At 37.8% G+C, this 25859-nt stretch overlaps 1 protein-coding gene across 1 annotated transcript in view; it reads right to left on the bottom strand.

Annotated features, from left to right (window-relative positions):
• Window positions 1-8750: 8750 nt before the first annotated feature.
• The window catches only part of Pde11a (phosphodiesterase 11A), a 350018-nt gene continuing 332909 nt past the window's right edge, over window positions 8751-25859 (bottom strand). The window contains exon 20 of the mRNA XM_090342568.1: window positions 8751-8906. Coding sequence (XP_090198694.1) covers window positions 8751-8906 — 156 coding nt within the window. The remainder of the gene's footprint in view (window positions 8907-25859) is intronic.

Genomic DNA, 25859 nt, shown 5'->3' with positions numbered 1-25859 from the left:
CTCCTCTTCCTCCTTCTCCTCCTCCTCCTTCTCATCCTCCTCCTCCTCCTCCTCCTCCTCCTCGTTCCCTCTTCCCCCTCCTTCTTGAGGAGAGTAAAAAGAGGACATTTTCTCCCACAGTATTAAAATTTATTGAATAATAAAAAATTCATAAATGATCTCAATTTCATTAGTGCTAATTTACCAAGTACTACTGAGGTAACTTGATCACCTGATCTGCTGGAAACACAGACAAAAAGAGGACTTTTAACTAAAGATAGAAATTCTGGAAACTCCCATTAAGAAATGGGCCAAAGACTTAAAGAGAGTCTTCTCTGAAGAAGAAATAAAAATGGCCTATAGACACATGAAGAAATGCTCAACATCTCTGGTCATTAAAGAAATGCAAATCAAAACAACTCTAAGATTCCACCTCACTCCAGTTAGAATGGCCAGGATCAGGAAAACTAATAACAACAGATGCTGGTGGGGATGTGGCCAGGAGGGATCACTACTACACTGTTGGTGGGAGTGCAAACTCATTCAACCACTATGGAAAGCAGTTCCTCAAAAGACTAAACATAGAACTCCCTTATGACCCAGCAATTCCACTACTTGGCATGTACCCAATCGTCCACAAACAAGGACAGACTAAATGAACGATGTTCATTGCAGCACTATTTACCATAGCAAATATATGGAACCAACCCAGATGTCCCTCAGTTGATGAGTGGATCAACAAGATGTGGTATTTATACACAATGGAATTCTATGCTACTGTCAGAAAGAATGACATTGCCCCATTTGTAAGGAAATGGAAAAACTTAGAAAAAATCATATTAAGTGAAGTAAGCCAGACTCAAAGGAACATAGGCCCAGTAGTCTCCCTCATTTGTCATAATCAGTAAAAACCTTGGGCTCTCCTAGCAGAGATTTACAATAGAACAAAATCTAGAGACATAAGGCCAAATAGTATGACACTAAATGTAAGGACCTCCAGGATAAGGAAACAAAAGCCATATAATGAATGATTGTTGTCCTTAATGTACTATGTTATCGCTCATCTTTTTTGCCATCCCTTGGTTATCTCATATTGTTACAATATTTCACCTTGTTATCTGATATATTTTATATGTGCTTAATTGGTTATTTGAAATTGGATAGGGAAGGGGGAAAATCAAGATGAGTGGGAGGAAGGTGGGAGGGAAATGGGGACCATGTCATAAGAAAGGGTATCAATGTTTGTGACGTTATGCACCTTCTATCTGGTGAATATAATGTAACCCTTCTATCAATCACAATAAAAATACAATAATAAAGAAACTTAAAGAGATTTGTATAGCTATGTTTCAGAGAGTTGAGAAACGAAAGATCATGATAGAGATTGGAAAGGCAGTATAGCTGTTAAAAATCTCATGCATAGATGAGAAGAATGTGAAGTTTAAAATTTCTAGATAATTGAAAAATGTACCTTAAAATGTTTTAGAAACTTGTACCTTGTAACCATTTACTAAGTTGTTATATTTAATGTACAACAACCCATAAATGGCTATTAAGTTATATAACAATGAAAAAGCAGAGAAAATAAAATAGATGTAGAAAAGTTTAAAAAAAGAAATTCTGGAAACTGATAAACTAGGTAGAAAAATTATAAAATACAAAAGATATTTTTTTGCAATAGTATCCTACAAGAAGAAAGTGTAGACAGGTATTTGGTGGTTGTAATAAAGTGCATTTAGAGATTTATAGAAAGAAATTAGTGATTGAAAAAAAGTGGTGTGAAATTCAGGGTGGATTTTGGTGTAAGAGAAAGGCATGTATACCATGTTAGAGAGTTACATTTAGACAAAACTCACAGAAGCTAAGAGCAAGATATTTGATTTTGATCATGCTATATTCTGCCTGCCAAAATACAACATAATGTGATACTATGATCTATTTGCGTATGTAATATATTTAGCCTTCTCTCTTGCACCTCATTGGAAGGCATATTGTCTTATGTATACTGGAAATGTGAATACCTCCTATAGGCAAACATTGTTAATTCATTAATATTCTAACCACATCTGTGGGCCAGCATCATCCTCAATAAAAGGAAGTTGTGCTGCAAAAACCATTTTCCAGTTGTTACTTCTGTTCCCTTTGATTCAGGATCAGTTTCTTTGGGGTGGCCAGTATGAGAGCAGTTACACTGCACACATATCCCAAACCTGATCTCCCACTGTAAATAGGAAAAGCAGGAATGAAATTTCCAAACCACAATGTAGCCCACTGATTTTTAGCAGCATCTGTTCAGTCTTTCAGGACTTTTGGAAAGATGGTATACTAGACAAACATTGGGGACATTTATGCTTGGATGGTGAGACAACCTTATTGGGACGTCGCCTCTCATTGGCAGTTTGGCTTTTATTAATATTTCAAAAAATTTTCGTTCTTGAATATGCTTTGCTTTAGATCAAGTAGCTTATATTTTGGATTTATAATACTATTGTCTGAATTAATCAAGTAGAGCACAAAAGCATTATGGTTTATAACATAGAGTAGGAGCGAAGGCAAAACAGTGGATATTGGAATTTTAAAATAATCAACCAGCCATCCAAACAAAGACCTATCCTCAGTCCCTGTGTTCATGCGGTACTTCCAGTTCCAGGCCCACTTTGCCTAATTTCCCTCATTAATCCTCACAGCCCTTCTGTGCTTCTTATTGTCAACCTGACTTTAAAACTGCAGAGTGCATAGCACAAATAAGCCTGCAGTTGCAGCACTGGTGATTCCTCCTGTCGGCCAGTAGTGGGCCACACTGTACCTCTTCCCTCTGTCCCTCAATACCTCCTCTCCAGTCATTTGAATTGGCTTTGGATCATTTGCTGCAGTTTGTTCTAATAGAACAGGCACAATGGTGTAAGAATTTTAAAGTTTAAGCACCGAAGCCATTGTGTAATTGTATAGCGTCATTGTCGCTGGCGGCTCTGCATTGATGTGATCCCCCTGTGTAATTGCCCATGCAAATTTGAACACTGTGCAAGTGACACAGGAACTCGGCATTTGGCTGCAGCCTCTCTTACCTCCAGAAAACCTTCAATGATTTGAAGAACCTTTTGTCATTTAAAAATTACTGTGGCTGTATCCTGTCACGCAGGCAAACATCACATCACAACAGGCTTAATGGGCTAAACTAACAGTCAAAATCTAAACGGTATGCTTCCTCCTTTCAGCCTTCTCAAAAGAAAGAATGACTATTCCAGAGCTTTAGCTAAACATTAAGCATTTTATTAAAAACAAAGACTTTTAGGTCTTAAAGCAGTCTGTTTTAAAACCGTACTTTAGTTGGAAGAGCCAAGCAGTGTTTAGTATAGTGTTCTGGGAAGGAAACATCAGCCTGGGAAATCTACACAAAAGGAATGGCTTCAAACAACTCAACTGAAGACAAATTTTCTTTCTTTTGTGTGAACCAATAATAATTAGAAAGAAAGTCAGCAGGGGATCCTCTTTAGATTATTATACATCAAAATAAAATAGCAAAAGCAATATTCCCCCCAAGGGAATGAGACTCAGCAAAACCTAGCCCCCTGATTCCACATTACGCTGTTTTGTTTAAAATGATCTAAACACAATTCAAATCTAAAGCAGAATAAAAATTAAGATTGCAATACACAGTTATATACATATAAAATGAACACAGATAAATGATGGTCTCAAATAATGTATTTTTCACAGCAAATAGTTCATTTACTTAATAAAATGAACTTATTTTTGAGCCAGTGTATATAATCAGTAACATTGGGGTAGATAAATGACCAGATAAACAACTTATATTTAGCTTTTCTAAGAGATTAGCAAATATGCAAGACATTCAAAATTAAATTTTAAAAGATGTATGATGCAAAATTGTTAGCCAGAGAAAAAGACAGTGATATATACAATGTAATCACAACACTGTACTTCACTAAGTCTAAATGCTTATCACAAAAACTTCAGACCTATCTCCTTTTATTTCTGCCATCTATGTGCTTTATTCCATTATTGCTCACTTAAGAAGTTTATAGAATTTTGGTCTTCTTGTGACCAGACTTCACCAGATACATTTGACTTTGGGGAGATTTTTACAACATATGGTAAAATAACAATTTCAGCGTGTTATGTAAAAATGCATAATGAAACTTCACCCCAGTGGCACTGCCAGAGACTTCAAGATTCCAAATTAGGCTTTGTTTAGTTGCTTTAGTGAATTCCTTTCGTGTTTTTTTTCCCCCCTGAAACAAAGCTTTTTTCTTTATACTAAATCTTTTTTCCAAATATGTTTAAATTTCTATCCTGATTGAAGAAAATTGTTTCACATTGTTATTGGGAATGATAGATTTTTGTGCCTTCCTGTAATTTCTGGGAGAAATGATTTTAAAATAATTGATCCACAAAGAAAATTGAGTTGACTCTGTTTATTGACCTAAAGTAAGTGGATAAAATATGACTCCTTCCTTCCTTCTTTTTTTCCTTCCTTCCTTCCTTCCTTTCTTCCTTCCTTCCTTCCTTCCTTCCTTCCTTCCTTCCTTCCTTCCTTCCTTCCTTCCTTCCTTCCTTCCTTCCTTCCTTCTTCTTTTCCTCCCTCTCTCCCTTCCTTGCTTCTTTTGTGGTACCAGGGATTGAACTCAGGGCTTTACACTTGCCAGGCAAGCACGCTACCATATGAACCACATCATGAGTCCTTAATTTGTTTTTAGTTTATTTTCAGGTTGAGTCTTGTACTAACTTTGCCTGAGATGAAAAACCTTTAACCTGCCTCTTTACCCAACCCCTGTAGCTAGGACTATAGGTGTATACCACCATATCTGCTCCAAAGTATGAAAAAGCAACTTAATTCCAATAACGTTAATGTAATAGTAGCATTTCACTAATAAAAAGTTTTAAACTGAGCTTTATCCTAACATATTTGTAAATATAATAATAACATAGATAGCTAACATTTAAGAAACAATGAAAACACATTCAGCATTAATTTTTCTTGACTCACTTTCTAAATTTAGCCTGTAAATGGAATACTATTTATGAGATACTGTGATATAAGATAATCTAAAATTATTCAGAGTGAATAATTATATGTACATATTTAAAAAGTGTATTAATATATTTATATGCTATAAATTTCAACTTTAGGGAGAAAATGACCTCTCTAGGTTTGTTTCCGTTTTCTTTGGGAATAATAAGAAAATTATCAGAAAGAATTTTTAAAAGCAAAGAGCTGGGTCCTTTCATGTGGAAACTGAAAAAAAGTCAGTGCTTTTATTTAACAGACGAACATCTGAGACTTGTTAAGTCCCAAGATGACAGGTCCATACAGTGGCCAGCTAGGATAGAACCCTGGTTTACTGTGCACTTGCTGACATTTTCACAGTATGCTGCACTGTCTTTATGTGCTAGGATTTCTGGCTGCATTAAGTTGTGCATGTGTTGTTTACATACTGAATAATATGAATAATCATCAGGTCTGAAAAAAACCCCACAACTCATAGAAAAAGCAGGATGAAATCATTTCAGCCATAAATGCCAAGAAGTTTGAGGAAGCAAATGTAGTCTGGTTAGGTAGAAGTTTTATAAGATGTTTCATATTTCTAATGCTTTCCTGTGATAGGAAATAAACACTAATAAGAAGGATTGGGAAATTTTCTCTTTCTCTATGATAGAAAAGCAGAAAATAGGGATGCTAGCACACACCTCACATTCCTGGGAAGTTGTAAATTATCTTACACAGGGATTAAAAATATTTTAAACTCTCAGGAGGTCAGCCTCAAGGTTATTGGTGTCAAGAGGTTGCCACCCTCTTTTCCATTGCTTTGTGGTCATGGAGCCAAGACCCTGGCATTAGTCAGCAGTTTCTACATCTTGATACCTCCTCACCCCCCATAGAAAGATATCTCAAGACAGGAGAAATAGATGGAGGCAATTACGAACAGCCACTTGATTGATGGTTGACATTGTCAGGGCTCTACTGTATGGCAGATTGCAATGGTGTTGAACTCCCCTTGCCACCAGTGGAGGTTGCTATTGGCAACCATGCAGTGAAGCCAATAAAAAGGCAAGAAAATGAGAGGAAACCTCAACCTTAGTGGAATCTGTAGGGTTTGTGCTATAAATTATGTTCCCTTTAGCTATATGCAGCATCAACATTCAGGACAGCTACAGTGCTTGCAGCTGCCTGCAGTCTCTGACAGACCCTGGGCCCAATTTTATCATAAAGCACATGTTTTAAAATTTTGCCGTAGATGGACTGGCATCCATTTGTCAGGCTATTTATTTATTGTCGGGGAGGATAACAGATGTGAGCTCATTGCTGCCTCACATGGACTGATTTTTCAATTCCCATTTGTGATATAAACATGATGTGGCATAATACCCAGAAACACCTGCAGTGTTTCTGAGCAGCGGACACATGATGATCTCACAGACCAATGGCTGTTTTTAGCTCCACCCATCCTTTGTTCCTTACCTGAAGGAGGAGAGCAGTCCTTCAGAAGCTATTTTCCTTTATAGCAGAGTGATTCAGAAAACTGGCTTAATAAAATCCATAAATCTGAACAACCTCCTCTTACCTGCTCTGCAGAGGCAATTTTTTCTGCACTCATTTTCTCCCCAAGTGTCTTCAGTCTTCCCTGCACAGACAGCTTTAGGGTATCTAGAAATATTATTTTTTTAGGCTCTCCTTTCTTTTCTCCTTTGTCAACCTTTTCCCTGCTCAGTTCCCTCTCTTTCCTTCTCAACTGATGATAGGATTCTGAACTCTCATTTTTGGGTGGTGGTGGGAATGGTGGTTTGGAAGCTCCATCTTTCTTTGTTTGGATTGACTTTCACTTTTCCTTTGCAGGTCTCTTAACAAGCGCCTCAGCCCCCATCTTTCCTGTATTGGACTTCTTATAGGTTTCTTCTTCCTTTTCTCTTTTTTAAACGTTAGTTTATATTTTCTTTTTTACTTTTATATTTCTTTTGTCTTTATATTTCTTGCCATAACAAAGATTACTTCTTTTCTACAACTGCCTGTCCCACTTCTGTCTTAATTTCTCTCATTCCTTTTTCAAACATTTCTCAGATGTCTTCTCTGTGCCAGGAAAAGGATATTCCTTGTAGACTTTGGCCTCTTTCTTTATAATTTGAGTAATAAAGATAATAACCAATACTGATTAGTAAAAATAACAATAACAATGTTTTCTGGAATGAATCTCAGTTTTTATCCCATCTAGGGATTTTTGATTTCCCAGAGTTTCTTTGTGGGGTATAAAATACATAATTCAACAGATGAAGATTTGAAGGGGCTCAAAGCCCCTTAACCCTGCTTCAAGCAGACGACTTTAGCTTTTAAATGTCATGGATTTTGGGGATTCCTTGAAAGATTAATTTCATCAGAGATTCTAAATATTTCTCCAATTTGGCAAATGAGGAAACAGGCTGAGAGTTCAGTGACTTGTCACAGTCATCTAGTCAGTAGCATCAAAGCTAGGGATTGTAGTCCAGCTTTTACTTACATGCTCTTTGGGGAAAAAACACACTATGTCTTCAATCTCTCTGGCAAAATGAGCAGCAAAGCAGCTTTCAGTTTATTATAAACTTGGTTTTTTTTTGTCCAGAGAAATATCTTTTTACTTTCTAGGCATTATTTCTTAAACTTAAGGAAAAATACAATATTGAGGATGCCCGTGTTTGCCTGTAAATCACTACTGGCAGTTACTTTCAACTCAATACCAAAAGCCATCATGAGAAAGACTCAAGCTAGTCAGTGTTCTGCATAACCCTGTTGGTCCTGGGAAATTTTGCTCAGGATAGTTCCTTGATGATCGTATGTCATTTCTGGAATAGTCTGATACAAATGTCATTTCATCTTTACCTTAATTAAATAACTTACTTTTCCCTGAAAAAGAGCTTGGTCTACAATGAAGGGTGGATTATCAAATTCTTAAAATAAGGACTGCAATCTCAGCATAGAATTGCAAGTCTTGTATAAAAAACAACCAGACAATTACATTTACTATATTCCTGCTATATTCTTATAAGGGAAAAACTGGGGATTGCTGTTTATAGGAATATTAAGTTTAGCTTTCAGATAGGTGATTCTGTAAAGCTTTGGTTCACTCAAGAAGCTATAGGATGGTCAGGAGGGGTGGAGGGGGAAAAGGGGACAAAAATATGAGAAGGGGTACCAGGGTTCAAGAAGTAATGTACATATTACCTGAAGAATGTAACTGTAACTTTTCTATTCCTTATACCAACAATAAAATACAATAATAAAAAAACTCCTGAGGGAGAAAAGTGTAAAATTTAAAAATAAGTAAATAAAAAAAGAAGCTATAGGATGGACAAAAGAATACCTCTGCAAAATAGACATCTGGATTCTTGGGACAGTCTGGCATACAAGGACACTCTAGGGGAGGTGGCAAAGACAGGCATGTTTGGCTTGTAACAACAAAAATGCCATGTACAAGAAGAAGCAGCACTAATGACCTGGAATGTTGTGAGTGGAGCTGGCTGTCTGAGGTCTGTGCATTCAAGCCAGTCTTTTTCCAGAGCTGGTGTGGGTTCAGAGACACCTGAGGCCCTTTGTCCATCTATCCCTCTCCGTGATACTATCCACACATCAAGGCAGGCCCAAGCATGCTTCCCAGCAATCCTGGATATCCTTAGGCTTACAGGAACTAAGAAAATAAAAAAACAAAAACAAGCCCAGAAGGATGATGTGTCATAGTTGAAGCTGTCCCTTGAGGCTGCAGTGTCTCTAGGAGGACCAAGGTTTACTTTTTGTCCTCCCTGGCCACCAGGAGGCTAGCAGGCGTGTGGGCAGCAGCAGAGATGAGCTGTCTTTTTTGGTGTAACTCTTCCCACTTTCTTCGGTTCGCAGCCACTGAATCCAGCATGGGCTTCAGTTTCACGTTGACTTTGACCAGCGCCTGAAACAAAATGAGAAACTGTTGTGGAGAGAGGAACTCAAGCCATTGGCAGATAGGATTTTCACAGTGAAAACTGATTGTGAGAAATGAAAAATGTGAGTATTTTGGTAAACCTGAGCTAAATACCCAAGGTAAACATGCACTTAACATTTGTTGTATTAACAGAGCCTGTACAGGAAACAGGTTGTGTATAGCTCCAGTGGGGGAGGCAGTCCCAGAGGCTCCTATGCCATTTCACAGCCACAGAGTGGGAGAAATGAGAGAAGAAGAAATGTGGGATGTCACCAGACAAGGGCAAATTTCAGGGTCCTTGACCCAGGTCCATGTGAGTATTTTCTTTTGTATCATTGTTTTTGGTAAGCAAAATAATTTTCTTACTGTCAAATAGTTTAAAGCCTATGGCTTAAACTCCAGATAACTCTTGGTAGTCCAATGAGAGGCCTGGCAATGTGATGGCTCATTTGAGCTTAATATAGAAGAGTTATTCTGCAACTTCATCAACGGAGTCTATGCAGGAATGAAGGTGCTAGGGAGGCCCACAGGTTATTGTCCCTGATTTGAGAGTAGAACAGATTCAGCAAATGCAGGCTAAATGTAAATAAGTAAATACCTTACAAGCTAGAGGGACACAGAGTTTACATAGCTCAGCAGGGAAATTTCATTGTACTCTCTCATCATTTTTTTAAAGTGTGAATTTAAAATGTTTATAAGTTCCTTTATTTGTTTTTTTAGTCTTTTAGGTGATTGACAATATTTCTTCCTTCTCTCTCCTCCTTCTGTCCCTCCTTTCCTTCTCCTTCCTTCTTTCCTTGGTCCTGTTTTGGGTATTCCACCCCAAATCTTGCACATGCTAAATAAGCATTTGATTTCTCATGTATGTTCCCACATTTTCTGTATTTTAAATATTTTACTTTTCAGTATGAAAGGTTTCAAACATATCTAGCCAATAACATATGATTAGCAAAGGTATCTATTAAAATCTATGTGTGAATAAATATATATAATAAATGTAGGTAATGTCACTTGTATAAAATATAAACAACAAAGGATCCTGTTTGTTTTCTGAGTATCCCAGTGATAAAGGGAAATACTATTTGGATAATGTTTAATCCAATAAATGTAGTCTTTGTCCTGTTAAAATAGGAAAGTGGAATTTCTTGTTATTTTAAAGATGATTATGTTCTTTCTTTTCTAGTGATTTTGAATATTACTTGAAAAATGTGTTGATTTTAGGCAATACAGAAACAATTAGCTTAAAGAAAAAAGGAAAGAACAATATTTTATAATTTTTAACTCAAGAGATAATTCTAACATTTAGGTTCTGTATTGAGTGTGATCCTTCCTATGTTTTTTTAAATGGCTAAGTTATATTTACATCTAGAATATATCAAATGGTGGCACTTTTATAATAGCAGTTCATGAAAGGAGAACCTTTGGATTTTTAAATATTCATTATTTCTTGGGCCTATTTTCCATCTCCAGGGTCTCAATAAGTACAAAAACATGGTGTTCCATCCTAATATGGCAGAGCTTCTGCTTATGGGCATCTAGTATGTCTTAGACTACTAGCCAGTTGCAATATGACGCACTGCATTCATCACATTGGCCTTACCTTTTGCAAGTGAAGGTTATGTTCCTTCCATGGTTCCTCACACATGATCTTTAGACCTCCTACTCTAGGAGGAAATAAGGATCCACCCAGAAAGTTATGAGTTCTTTTTGTAATCTTATTATTTGTTTTGGAAGATATGGAGGATTCTATTTTTTTTCTTAAGTTAAAAGTCAAGGAAAGGCACCAGTTTGCCATACATAATGAGTATACAGAAAAAACTATGAGGATGCAATATGAGAATAGCTCTTAAAAATTCAAAAAAGAAGAAAAAGGAAGGAAAATATATGGCTTCAAAATGTATGGCTTTAACCCTTATCAATAATTCTTCAAATTGGTTAATAATGTTTTGATTCATAAGATGTGATATCAAGGAAGATGACATTTTGAGGACACTGAGTATCCTTCTTATTTTCTTTAATTTGGGGGGCTGTTTGGCACAAGCAACTTCCTTTCTTCCCACTGCTTCATCTCTGTCTTTGCTTTCTTCCTTCTTTTGATTCATTAGTATTATCACCCATTATCCTGGACACGTGTAGGATGCTCACAATTCTGACATTTTCCTTTAGTATAATCTTCATGTCACTTTGGGCTCCTCCTATCCCACGAAGTTTGGCTTCACATTGATTTCATACCCTGAGTAACCTTTCAACTCCTCTTCACGATTTCCAGGTCTTATTTACTTGGGCTTCTGATTTCCTTCTGGAGTTTATTTGGCCATTTGATTCCAGTTCATATTATTTCCAATGCAAAACCCCACATTTCTCCTTCTACAGGAAGACAGGGAAGTAATGTATTCACTCGGCCTGTCACCAAGATTATAGTCTACTCCCCATAGAGGGAGTTATATAGTTTTCTCTCAGACCCTGCCAACCAGTCTGCTTTGCCCAAATTCCCTTAAAATCTGATGAGTTTAAATTTCTCTTTTGTACACAAAGCTTTGTAATGTATACTTATGCGTTTGTTTGGGGACTGTGGAATGATACCCCACTGCAAGCCTTGGGTGAATTGACTTCTATTATTTTAGAGCCACCGATTACAACCTTGGTTCCATGTGGATAGCTTGCATGTTTGTCCATTCATCACAAAGAAGACAAAATGTGAAGACAGAATTAAAGCCTGGTAATTTCACCATACTTTCTGTAAAGCTTTCCCTAGGTATTCTCTGCGTTTAGGAAGTGGTCAAAAGCAAAGTCCTCTGGCAGGAAGAGCAGTTCATTATGCAGGAGAGCAAAATATCCTCCACCCAGGAAGAAACCAAATCTCTTTTTTTCATATAATTTTAATTGTAATTAATAGAAGGGTTACATTATATTCACCAGATAGAAGGTGCATTACTTCACAAACATTGATACCCTTTCTCATGTCTTTAAACCAAATCTCTTATCAGAAAGTCTGACCCAGCCCCTTAAACAGCCAGTCCTCCTTTCCAGGGAGGGAGGGGGGGATAGAGAGACACAGAGAGAGAGAGAGAGAGAGAGAGAGAGAGAGAGAGAGAGAGAGAGAGAGAGAGAGAGAGAGAGAGAGAGAGAGAGAGAGAGAGAGAGAGAGAGAGACAGACAGACAGAGAGAGACAGAGAGACAGACAGAGAGACAGACAGAGAGACAGACAGAGAGAGAGACAGAGAGAGAGACAGAGAGAGACAGAGAGACAGAGAGACAGAAAGAGAGAGAGGCAGAGAGAGGGCGCTAATATATAACTAGATGTAAGCTGAAGGGGTAAAAACCCAGAAAATAATCAGCTCTCCCCCCAAATAGTGAGATTTCATCCTGGGCTGAAGTCCAATAAACAGAGAATACCCTTTCTCTGTTTCAGTGATGACCACTCTACTGTTTATGTCATTAAGCAAAAGCATCTATTTTTAAAGTATTTTTATTGTAATTAATAGGAGAGTTATAATTATATTCGCCAGATAGAAGGTGCATTACTTCACACACATTGATACCCCTTCTCATGTTTTTGTCCCCATTTCCCTCAAAAGCATCTATTTTTAAATCAGGTATATGTACCAGTTGATTCATATGATGACACACAAGGTACTATAACAACTCAGGCAGTGATCAAAACCTTCTTTATTTTCATGAAGAAAATGCAGATGCCTGATTCCTTTGCTTTCATTTAAACAACAGTGTGAGGGAGAACAGACTGCCATGATTTTATTTAGTATGGTTTGGCACCAGCTCCTCTTTACTCTGATCAAGCCTTTTAATTAAACTGACTACTATAATTCCTATGGAAATTAGTGTTTATGTTATTTTCCTGTTACAAAAGCATTTCTCTAGAACTTATTTTTTTTTAATTCCAGGAGCACAAATTGGAATTTTTTTCTGCTTGAAATGTAATTAAAAACTCATTTGATTACAATATTTCTGGCTCTGTTTTACTTATTCAATTTCTGTAATCAGTTTTCTTTTATGAAGCTGCTGGGAAATGATCTCAAAAGTAACACATTTTTCTCTTCTTTGGCAGGTTCCTGAGCATTTACTAAATTACATTCACAGCACCTGCCCATGATTCAAATTACTTCACCAATTTATTCCTTAAACTACTTTTAGGTTTATTTGGCTTAGTCCCAAACGGCTTTCTCCTCTTTTATCCTTGTTCTTTGTTCTTTTTCTTCCTTATTTGCTGTTGAATAAAATACTGAGGGCAGAAGGGATTACATCTTTCCCAGAATTTCCCTCTTTGTTGTCTTATTGTAGAACAGAATTGCACACCAGAATGCTGCTTTTCTCTGGACAGGTGCTGTTTAGGAAAAGGTGGCAAAAATCCTGGAGGAATTACTAATTGGTGCTGGCTGAGAAAACATGGAACTACTGGGACATTAGTAAAGCAACAGATTATCTGCAAACAAAACCACAAAGTTTATGATGACTACTTGTAAAATGCTATCAACTAGAGGATGGCTTCCAGCATATACAAAACTGTGGGCATTTCTGAAAGCTTCTCATCAGCCAGGCTCTGATAGCCAGTGACACCGGATGGCTTCTCTGATAGTGACTTGCTCTTCACTTAGCAGAAGGGAATGAGAAAAAGAGTGCCCAGCTGTCACTCTCCATGTGTGTGCCACGGCTGTACAGGCACGGGATGCCTGGCTCTCCTCTGTGGCATCTCCTAGTGTGACCATTCAGCCACTGTTTAAATACATCTAGAGTCAGTATGCACATTATTTCTGTGGTCCATTTACTCTTTGACTGTTCTGATTTAGAAAATTGCTCCTCATTTTTAGCAGCAGTCTACATTGCTATAGTGTCAACCTAATGTTTATAATCCTTGGGGTACTTGCCCTTTAAACTACATTCTTTTTGAGATGTATAAGGCTCTAGGTATAGTTTGTATAAGGCTTGTATAAGGTGGATGCAAATTTAAAACCCAACTTGGGATGCATAGCATCTTCAGAGTGGGCAATCTAATTGGTGTCTCTGAGGCTCCAACTCCCTTCCAGTTCCCTGGACCTGGGAAATTTACTCCATTAGGGCAATTTGTCTTCTGGCTGGCTGAGGGACTTCACTTCCTGGTTCCATACACAAACTATTGTTAAATTCTCATGTGACCAAGACCTATATTCATCAATAATTTATTTACATTTTGAATAAGTGACACATTCTCACAGTTCAAGGGATATAAAAGGGTGCCTTGCACAATCTTCCCTGTCCACCCATAGGGTTTCTTCCTAGAGGCCACAGATGCCAATGGTTTTTGTATATTTTTCAAGAAACATTTATCAGTATGCAAGTAGTAGCTACATGGTATTTCACTGCTGTTATAATTGGTCTGGCCAGATCCTGCTTTTAATGGAAATGTAGGGTTTATATGTGGTTATTTCAAATAATGCTATGATGGATAACCTGGACATAGCCATTTTGTAGATCTGAAATTTATCTGATTGTCAGACTACAGAATTGTTATTGATAGGTGCATTTGCATTTTGATAAATATTACTATACATATCACTGAAAATAGGGAGCAGAGTTCTTACATTAAACATGCTACCATGAGAAAGAAAACATTGAAACTATAGCTTCTATTAAGATTAAGGTCTTGGAAAGATGACATGAGGATGAATAAAGCCAAGATGTAAATGCAAATCTGGCATTTGGCCCTTTCTTCTCCCTACAGTCCAGATTTTTCAAATGTGTGCATTGTACAATGGCCTCATCCAAGCGTCATAATAATTCTTCCTCTCTGGAAGATTGTGATTCCATTCCCTTTCTGAAAAAAGTTCTTATATTAACTATATATATATATCACCATATCTGACTCTCCATAAATTTTTATAGCTAATCCATTATCCTGGCCATTCACAAATATTTCCTGGGTGTTTCAAGGCTCTTACTGGTACTGCCAAATGTTCTTTGAATGCTTGTTATGTGTCTGATTGTACTAAGAACTTTACATATATTATCATTTAATCTACTCATGGGGTAGGTGTTATTGTCATCACCTTTTTTGTTATGATTGTTACTTATGATGGAGGATAACAATACTTAGATTAAAGGATGCGATCATAGTCATTTGGTAAGTGGAAGAACAGATATGTTATGGAACATAACATACTACTGACATTTTGGAACAAATAATTCTTTATTACAGAGGCTGTCTTGTGCATTGTAAGATACCATGGAAACTAGAAGCAGTTTACCTCCAACCTATCAAGTTGTTGCAGCCCAAAGTATATTTTAGGTATCATGTAAATCACCAGTGTTCTCTGGAGAGTAGTAGTGTACCTGCTGAAAACAACTTCTCTGTACTTCCTCTAAGGATGATCTGCTTCCATGATTTTTTTAACCCAGCCTTTTCTCAAACAGGAGGAAAGAAAAGTATGAACCCTAATCGAATCTCTGCTAGTAGAGAAGGGAAGATTTTCTTCTTGGGCCAAATGCATACACCTACCACCTTCTTTTTCTGGAAACATTTAAGGAAAGGAGTTACAAAGAGCTTCTACAGCGGGCTCTCAATGAATTATACAAGTCTGGCTATGTATTTAAAGCTATTAACTCACAAAAATGTCACAGCATTTGGACGCATCCATGCAGCAGGTACATTTTCATCTCTATAGAGATGAAAACTAAGGTTTAATTAGGCTTTATGTCTTGACCTACAGTCATAAAGTGAGAGAGCAAGGTCTTTACATAAGTCTCTCTGGCTTAAAATACTGAGCAGTTCTTTCCTTTGAGAACAGACTCCATCTTCTCTATAAAGGCCTCCCTGTTCCTCCGGGAATGGGCTGGGCTGGAGCAGAACCTCCTTTTTTTTTTTAAAGAAAATCATTTTATTAACACTGATTTTTTTGGACATCACATAAATTTATTCCAGATGAATCAGTTGGTGAAATTATTTGGCTTTTACAAGAAGGATTATGAAAAATTTTAGATGTCTACCATAATCAGTATGATTGCTGTTATTTTTATTCCAATGTAATACTGATTTTTTTACATCATATTTCAAATGTCAAGTTTAAGAAACAAATATTCAAGAATGGAATCTCTATATGCAATTTATTGAATGTTTAAGATCAAAATTAGTGGTAGAGTAATTGCCTGCATGCACGAAGACCAGAGTTCAGTTCCTTGGTACCACATACATAGCAAAAAATCCAGAATTGTTGCTGTGGCACTAGCCTTAAGAAGGCCTAAGGACAGTGCTCAGGCCCTGAGTTCAAGGTCCAGGACTGACAAAAAAAATTAAAATTCAGCTGAGAGTTTGTATGTCATAGATACATATCTATAAAATATATCAATATGTCTATAGAATACATAGATTCATATGTCTACATAGTCATATTTATACCTCCTTGAGCATCTTGAGTACCCGAGTCATCGCTCTTGTGCTGTTTGAATCTAATATCCACATATCAAGGAGACCATGCACCTTTTGTTTCTTTGGTCTTGACTTATCTCACTCAACATGATTCACTCTAGTTTCATTCACTTCCCAGTGAATGCCATTATTTTATCTTGTCTGGTAGAATTCCATGGTAGGTATGTACCACATTTTTTGTATCCATTCATCTGTAATGGGGTATCTGGGTCGTTTCTATTGCTGGGCTATTGTGAATAGTGCAGTGATGAACATGGCTGTGCAGGTGTCCTTATCATACCCTGGGTTATGAAGCTCAGGGTAGATGCCCAGGAGTGGTATGGCTGGGTCATAGGAAAGATCTATTTTTAGTTTTTTCAGGAGCCTCCAAACTGCCTTCCAGAGTGGCAGTACTAGTTCACATTCCCACCAGCAGTGCAGTAGGGTTCCTCTTTCTCCACATCCCCACCAGCATTTGTCGTTGTCTGAATTCAGAATATTGGCCATTCTGATTGGGGTAAAGGTGGTAACTCAGGGTTATTTTTATTTGCATTTCCTTTATGACCATGGATGATGAGCATTTTCTCATATGTTTCTTTGCCATTTCACCTCTTCTTCTGATAAGTCTCTTTTTAGTTCAACCCTTGTCCATTTAGCAATTGGTTTGTTGGGTTTGGAGGGATTAGTTTCTTGAGTTCCCTGCAGATATTGGAAAGGAAGCATTTTTCTGATGTATTATTGGTAAATATCTTTTCCCAGTTGGTTGGCTGTCTTTCTACTTTAGTAGATATGTCTTTGTCTGTGCAGAAACTTTTTATTTCTAGGTAGGCCCATTTGTCAAGTCTCTCTCCCATCTGTTGTGACCCTGGGACTCTGTTCAAGAAGGTTTTGCCTGTGCATATGATTTCCAGTGTCTCTCCTACTCTGTTATATAGCAGTCTTAGAGTTTCTGGTCTGATATTGAGGTCTTTGCTCCATCTTGAGTTAATGTTCATGTATGGCAACAGGCTGGGATAAATTTTTAGTTTTCTGCATGACTGCCCATTTTTCCCAGCACCAATAATTAAAGACGCTGTGTTTATTCCACTGTATATCTCTGGCTCCTTTGTCAAATATAAGTTGACCATAGGTATGTGCTTTCATTTCTGGATCTTCTATTCCGTTCCATTGATCTTGTGGTCTGTTTTTGTGATTATGGCTCTATAGTAAAGTTTGAAGTCTGGTATTGTAATGCCGAATGCATTGCTCTTTTTGCCTAGAATTGCTTTGGCTATTCTAGGTTTTTGTTGTTCCATATGAACCTTTGGATGACACCTTCTATTTCAGTAAAGAAAGTCCTTGGGATCTTGATGGGGATTGCATTGAAATTGTATATCAATTTTGGCAGTATGGCCATTTTCACAATGTTGATTCTCCCTATCCATGAGCATGGGATGTCTTTCAATTCCCTGGTATCCTCTTTGATTTCTTTCTTTAGGTTCTTACAGTTTTCATTAAATAATTCCTTTACATCCTTGCTTTGGTTAATATTTTATTCTTTTGGGCACTATTGCAAATGGGATCATATTCTTTATTTCTCCTGTTTGTGTATTGTTGGCATATAGAAAGGCTACTGACTTTTTATTTTATTATTTATTTAATCTTTTTTATTGTAACTAATAGAGGGGTTATAGTTATGTTTGCCAGATAGTAGATGCATTACTTCACACACATTGATACCCCTTCTCATGTTTTTGTCCCTATTTCCTTCCCTTACCCCCTCCCCTCATCTTGTTTTCCCCCTTCCCTTTCCTATTTCAAATAAACAAATAAACCTACATACAGTATGCCAGATAACAAGCTCAGCTACTGTAATGAGAACAACTAAAGGGCAACATAGAGATGAGAAATAACAGTACATTAAGAACATCAATCACACTTTATAAAGCTCTTGTTTCCATATCCTGGAGGTCCTTTCTTTTAGCCTCATCTTATATGGCATTATGTAACTAGGTTTTGAGCTATTGTAATCCTCTGCTAGGAGAGTCTAGGGTTTGTACTAATTATTACAAATGAGGGAAACCATTGAGCCTATATTCCTTTGGGTCTGGCTTACTTCACTTAAGAGGATTTTTTCCAAGTCTTTCCATTTCCTTACAAATGGGACAATGTCACTTTTTCTGACTCATGGCAGCATAGAATTCCATTGTGTTTAAATACTACATCTTGTTGATCTAATCATCTATTGGGGGGCATCTGGGTTGGTTCCATATCCTTGCTATGGTAAATAACAAACAGTATTTTTAAAAACAAAATTTATAATTTCTTAAATTGCATGTAAGTGCATGGAGACATTTAACAGAATGGGTAAAGCTTAACTTCCCAAAGGAAGAATTTTTTTTAATGTATTGGCCTTTTTTTCTTTTGTATGATGTAATATGTAACATGTCTTAGAATCACAAGGTCTAACACTGAAATCTTGTATGGTTTTTATTGTTTCATTTTGCTGGTACTGAGTTTTTTTGGTTGTAGTTTTTTTTTGTTGACTGTCTCCAGCTTGCTTGGCAGGTGTTCTATCACTTGAACCTTATTTCTAGTCCCAAGTTTTCAGAAATGGATGCTTGAACTTTTCTCCATGGGCTGGCTTTGAACTGTGATTCTCTGGATCTTAGTCTCCTCAATTGCTAGGATTACAAATGTGAGTCCTGGGTACCTGTCAAAATATAGAATTCTTAACATTATATTATTTTTTTCTTTATTAACATTGATTTTTACATCATATTTTAAATGACAGGTTTAACAAACAAGTGTTCAAGAAGGGAATCTCTATTTACGATCACTGGGACTTAGTATTTAGAACTTAATCAAAGTTAGGCTAAGGGTTTGCATGTCATAGAAACATATTAATTTTAGAAAATAAAATATTATATCTATATAGTCATAGGTTTTTATGTCTGTATAGTTATGTTTATATTTCCATTACCATGTCCATAGCATTGGGTATGCAGATATTGAATCCTCACTCTTGTACTCTTTGGACTTAATAGCCACATATTAAGGATACCATGCGCCTTTTGTTCCTTAGGTCTTGACTTGTCTCACTCAACATGATTCGCTCTAGATTCATCCACTTCCCTGCAAATGCCATTATTTTATCTTGTCTGTTGGCTATGTAGAATTCCATTGTGTATATATACCACATTTTCTGTATCCATTCATCTGCAGTAGGGCATCTGGATTGTTTCCATCACCTGGCTATTGTGAATATTGCAGAGATGAACATAGCTAAGCAGATGTCCTTATCATATCTTGGGTTATGATGTTCAGGGTAGATGCCCAGAAGTGGTATGGTGGGATCGTAGGGAAGGCCTATTTTCAGTTTTTTAAGAAACCTCCACACTGCTTTCCAGAGTGGCTGAACTAGTCTACATTCCCACCAGCAGTGTAGTAGGGTTCCTTTTTCTCCACAACCCCACCAGTAACTGTCATTGTCTGAGTTCAAAATCTTGGCCATTCTTGTTGGGGTAAGGTGGTATCTTAGGGTTGTTCTTACTTGCATTTCCTTTATGACCATGGATGATGAACATTTTCTCATATGCTTTTCTGCCATTTTAATCTCTTCTTCTGATAAGTCTCTCTTTAGTTTCCTTGCCCATTTAGTGAATGATTTGTTGGGTTTGGGGGGGATTAATTTCTTAGTTCCCTGTAGATACTGGATATTAAGCATTTGTCAGATGTATTATTGGTGAATATCTTTTCCAAGTTGGTTGGCTGTCTCTCTACTTTTGCGACTATGTTTTTATCTGTACAGAAACCTTTTATTTTTAGGTAGTCCCATTTATTGAGTGTCTCTCCAATCTGTTGTGACCGTGGGATTCTGTTTAGAAATCTTTTGCCTGTGCCTATGCGTTCCAGTGTCTCTCCTACTTTAACATGTAGCAGTTTCACGGTTTCCAGTCTGACGTTGAAGTCTTTGATCCACTTCGAGTTAATGCTTGTGCATGGCGAAAGGCTAGGGTCAATTTTTAGTTTTCTGCATGTGGCTGCCCAGTTTTGCCAGCACCAATAATTGAATAGGCTGTGTTTGTTCCACTGTATATCTTTGGCTCCTTTGTCAAATACAAGTTGACTATAGGTATGTGGTTCTATTTCTGGGTCTTCTATTCTGTTCCACTGATCTTCTGGTCTGTTTTTGTACCATTACCAAGCGGTTTTTGTTATTATGGCTCTATAGTAGAGTTTGAAGTCTGGTATTGTAATACCTCCAGCATTGCTCTTTTTGCCTAGAATTGTTTTGGCTATTCTAGGTCTTTTCTTGTTCCATATGAATCTTTTGAATTATATTTTCTATTTCAGTAAAGAATGTCTTTGGGATTTTGATGGGGATTGCATTGAATTTGTATAACAATTTTGGCAGCATAGCCATTTTCACTATGTTGGTTCTCCCTACCCATGAGAATGGGATGTCTTTCCATTTCCTAGTGTCCTCTTTAATTTCTTTTGTTAGGCTTTTGTAATTTTCATTGAATAATTTCTTTACATCTTTGGTTAAGTATATTCCTAAGTATTTTATTCTTTTGGGGGCTATTGCAAATGGGATCATTTTCTTGATTTGGCCTTCTGTTTGTGTATTGTTGGTGTATAAGAAGGCTACTGACTTCTGAAGGTTAATTTTGTACCCTGCCACTTTGCTAAAGTTTATTAATTCTAGAAGTTTGGAGTGGAGTTTGTTGGGTCACTCAAGTAGAGGATCCTGTTATCTGCGGATAGGGATAGTTTAATTTCTTCTTTCCCTATGTGGATCCCTTTGATATCCTTTTCTTGCCTTATTGCTCTGGCTAGGGTTCCAGCACTATATTGAAGAGAAATGGAGAGAGTGGGCATCCCTGTCTAGTTCCTGATTTTAAGGTGAATGGTTCCAGTCTTTCACCATTTAGTATAATACTGGCTGTAGGTTTTTCATATATGGCTTTCACTATTTTAAGGAATGTACCTCTTATTCCTATTTTTTCTAGTGCTTTCAACATGAATGTATGTTGTATTTTGTCAAAAGCCTTCTCCACGTCCAGAGAAGTTATCATATGATTCTTATCCTTAGCTCTATTAATGTGATGTATTACATTGATTGATTTGTGAATGTTAAACCAGCCTTGCATCTGTGGGATGAAGCCTACTTGATCATAGTGTATGATTTTTTAAATTTGTTTCTGGATTCTGTTGGCTAATATTTTATTGAGGAGTTTTGTGTCTGTGTTTATTAGAGAGATTGGTCTGTAGTTTTCTTTTTTTGTTGGGTCTTTCCCTGGTTTGGGGATGAGAGTAATATTAGCTTCATAAAATGAGTTTGGTATTGCTCCTTCTGTTTCTAATTCTTGGAAGAGTTTCAAGAGTATAGGTGTTATTTCATCTTTAAACGTCTTGTAGTATTCCACAATGAAACCATCTGGACCTGGGCTCTTTTTGGTTGGCATTTCCTTGATTGCTTCCACAATTTCATTGTAAGAGATTGGTTTGTTCAATTTGTTTACCTCATTGTTGTTCAGTGTGGGTAGCCTATATTTATTTACAAAATCATCCATTTCTACTAGATTTTCTTGTTTCTTTAGGCCCTGGTAGTACTTATTCATTATGGACTGAATTTCTTGGAAATCAGTTGTGATTGTTCCCGTGGGGTCTCTAATCTTGTTTATTTGAGTCTCCCCTCTCCTTTTTTTGATTAATCTTGCCAGGGGTCTGTCTATTTTGTTGACTCTTTCAAAGAACCAACTTTTTGATTTATCAATTTTTTGTATAGTAGATCTTATTTCAATCTCTGATATTTCTGACTTTATTTTTGTTATTTCTGTCCTTCTAGTTTTTTTAGAATTAACTTTTTGTTGCTCGTCTAGGTGTTTCAGTTTTTTTCTAAGTTATTTACATGCTCTTCTTCTGTCTTTTTAATATGCACTCCTACTGCGATAAATTTGCCTCTTAGAACTGCCTTTGCTGTGTCCCATAAGTTCCTTTGTGATGTCTGTTGATTGTCATTACATTTAAGGAAGTTTTTAATTTCTTTTCTGATTTGATCTGTTACTCAGGAGTTATTCAGAAGTGTGTTGTTCAGTTTCCAAGTGATTGAATGTTTTTTGACTTTGACTGCATTGTTCAGAATTAGTCTGACTCCACTGTGGTCTGATAGAATGCATGGGATTATATCAGTCCTCTTGTATCTGCTTAGGTTTTCTGTATGATCAATTTTGGAGTGTGTTCCATGTGCTGCTGAGAAAAATGTAAAACGTTTCACAGTTGGGTGGAAGACTCTGTTAAGCCCAGCTGGGCTATGGTGTCATTTAAGTCAATGGCGTCTTTGCTTAACTTTTGTTGAATTGACCTGTTGTTTGTTGATAGTGGTGTATTGAGGTCTCCCACTATGATTGTATTTGAGTCTATCTTGTTCTGTAATTCTAAGAGAGTTTGTTTGACAAATTTGGGTGCTCCCGTGTTGGGGGAGTAAATGTTTATAACTGTAATATTATGGGCATGGATTGTACCCTTTACCAATATGTAATGGCCGTCTCTATCTTTATGTACTGATTTTACTGAGAAGTTAATTTTGTCGGAGATTAAGATTGCTACTCCTGCCTTTTTGCATCGTTCATTGGAGTGGAAAATTTGTTTCCATCCTTTCACTTGGAATTTTTTCTGTCTTTGGCAAGGAGGTGGGTCTCTTGGAGGCAACATATGGATGGATGGTGTTTCTTAATCCAGTCTGCTGCTCTGTGTCTTTTGATTGGATTGTTCAGCACATTCACATTTAGGGAAATTAAGGAGAAGTGGTCAGTGTCCATTGTCATTATTTATTTTTACTTCTAAGTTTCTTTCTCTCTCTTTTTCTTTCCCCCTTTTGTGTTTAGTGAATTATAGATATTTGCTTCTTGATGGGGTTTCTTGATGTTATACAATTTGTTCTCGATTAATTAATATTTTTTGTAATGCTGGCTTAGTGTGCATGTATTCATAAAGCTTCTCTTTGGAGTGAAATATTCTTGTTTCTCCCTCAAATGTAAATGCTAGTTTTGCTGGATATATCAGTCTGGGTTGGCAGTTGTTGGTCTTCAGGACATCAATGATGTTTTTCCAAGCTTTTCTTGCATTTAGGGTTTGCGTGGACAGATCCTCTGTAATTTGAATTTTTTTCCCATTGTAGTATAGCTCTTTCTTTGTTTTTGCAGCATTTAAGATCAATTCCTTGATATTCAGGTCTAGTGTCTTTACTATGATATGTCTAGATGAGTTCCTTCTAGGATCTTGCCTGTTTGGAGTCCTGAAACCTTCAATAATGTGAGTATTTTCCCTTTTGAGGTTGCGGAGGTTCTCTGCTATGATTTTGGTGAATAATGGTTGCATTCCTTTGTCCTGAAATTCGGCCCCCTCATCAATCCCTATTATATGAAGGTTAGACTTCTTTGCTGCATCTGCCAGGTCCTGGAGTTCTCTCTGGTGGATTCTGACTAATCTTTCCAAGGTGGTGATTCTCTGTTCCAGCTCTTGTGTTTTATCTTCTGTTCCTGATGTTCTATTCTCCATCTCACTCAATCTGTTGCTTAATGCCTCCATTTTTGCTTGAAGTGTGGACACTGAGCTGATCAAGTCTGCTGAGAGGGTATTGAACTTTTCTTCCACTTCTCTTTTGAATTCGAAGAGTTCCTTGGAAATTTCTTGCTTTTGTTTTTGGAATTCAGCCTTCATTTCCAAAATCATCTCCTTGATTTGAGTCATATATCATGTCTCTTCAGGTGTCATTTCTTGGGATGGTGACATCTCTCTCACCCCTTCGCTCTTGTTTCCTTTTGGGGTTTGCATGGCACTTTGATTATTTATGTATGTCGTAATTCGTCTTTGTGCTCTTCTAGGCATCAAGAACTGTTGTAGGTTAGCTCTGTGGTCGGTAGGTGGTGGTCTTTACTTGGATTGGGACTGGTGGTTCTGAGAATCTGTGTATACCTGTGGTTCTCAGCCAAATTGAGTACGCTGCTGACTAGGTCAGAGTTTGCAGTTTTTGCAGGTGTTTGGCCTGTTCCCAGAGGCTGTGTGCTGCTGCACGACTAGCTCTCAGCCCAACCAGTAGCCTCACAGTGGGCCGTGGGATGGGTCTGTGCGCTTCAGTCTCAGTGCTCTGAGCGGATGGTTGATTTTTCTACCTTGCTTCCAGGGGCGGGCCCTGGGCCAAGGGTCTGGAATTTGGGAGTTTCCAGGGGCTCTTAGCTGGACCAGCTGGTGTCCACTCTGTTCCAAGGGGCAGGGTCCAGCCGAGGACGTGGGCTCCAAGGGTGGAGCCATGCCTTTCTGATTCTCAGAAGGCGACGTTGGCTACTGGTCTGCCTTTCAGTTCCCTGCTGTGTTTCCACCACTTTGGTGGAGAGTCTGTGACTGTGTGGGGCCCCTTGACGCTGTCTTGCTGGGGATTCCCACATGGTGGGTGCCTGGCTCAAGATTTGAGTGGGACAGATGCTGGCTCCTCAACTCCTGCACACCCCACCCGCTGTTGAAAGGCAGGGTCTCAGTGCCCCCCACTCTCCAGATCCAGTGGCCTGGGAGAGGAACCTGTTAAGCGGGTGAGCTGGGACACCTTTGCCCCCTTTGATGGAGTGTTGGGTCTTAGCACCAGCCCGCCTGTCAGTCTCCAGTCAATGGTCTGGGGGAGGGGCCTGTTGAAGGAAGGGACAGGATTCTAAATTCCTTGCCCCCTTGCACTTGCCAGTCTTTCTCGGGTGGGGTGGAGGGGTCTGAGTTAAGTTCTATAGCTTGCCACCAGCTCTGCTTTCCCAATGGGTTTGGGGACCCGCTGGGCTACCCACTGGGCTACCCGCTGGGCTACTCACTCCTCTGCCTTTGGCTGTGGGCTGCTCCAAAGTCTTGGAGAATCAATCACTCCCCTCGGATCTCAGCAGCCGCCTGTGTTCTGCATCTGGGTTCCGCTGCTTGCTCGTCTGTCTACTGACTTTTGAAAGTTGATTTTGTATCCTGTCACTTTGCCATAGTGGTTTATTAGCTCTAACAGTTTGGGAGTGGAATTTACTGAGTTGTTCAGGTATAAGATCATGTCATCCCTATGTGGATGCCTTTGATGTCCTTCTCTTTCCTTATTGCTCTGGCTAAGGGTTCCAGCACTATATTGAAGAGAAGTGGAGAGAGTGGGCATCCCTGTCTTGTTTCTGATTTTAAGGTAAATGGTCTAGTCTTTCTCCATTTAGTATGATACTCATTGTAGTTCTGACATATATGGCTTTAATTATTTAAAGAATTTACCACCTATTCCTGTTTTCTTTAGTGCTTTCAACATGAATGGCTGCCTTCTTGGTATCCTGAGAAATAATCATATGATTCTTGACCTTAGTTGTACTGATATGGTTAATTACATTAATTGATTTGTGAATGTTAAACCAGCCTTGCATCTGTGGGATGCAGCCTACTTGATCATAGTGCATAATTTTTAAAATTTGTCTCTGGATTCTGTTGGGTAGTATTTTATTGAGGGGTTTTACATCTTGTTCATCAGAGAGATTGCTCTGTAGTTCTCTTTTTG

This window comes from Megascapheus bottae, chromosome 12, assembly GCF_031878675.1.
Source record: "Megascapheus bottae isolate mThoBot1 chromosome 12, mThoBot2.hap1, whole genome shotgun sequence".
NCBI lineage: Eukaryota > Metazoa > Chordata > Mammalia > Rodentia > Geomyidae > Megascapheus > Megascapheus bottae.
Note: the sequence above shows the minus strand (reverse complement) of the source record. Positions and strands in the feature narration are given on the sequence as shown.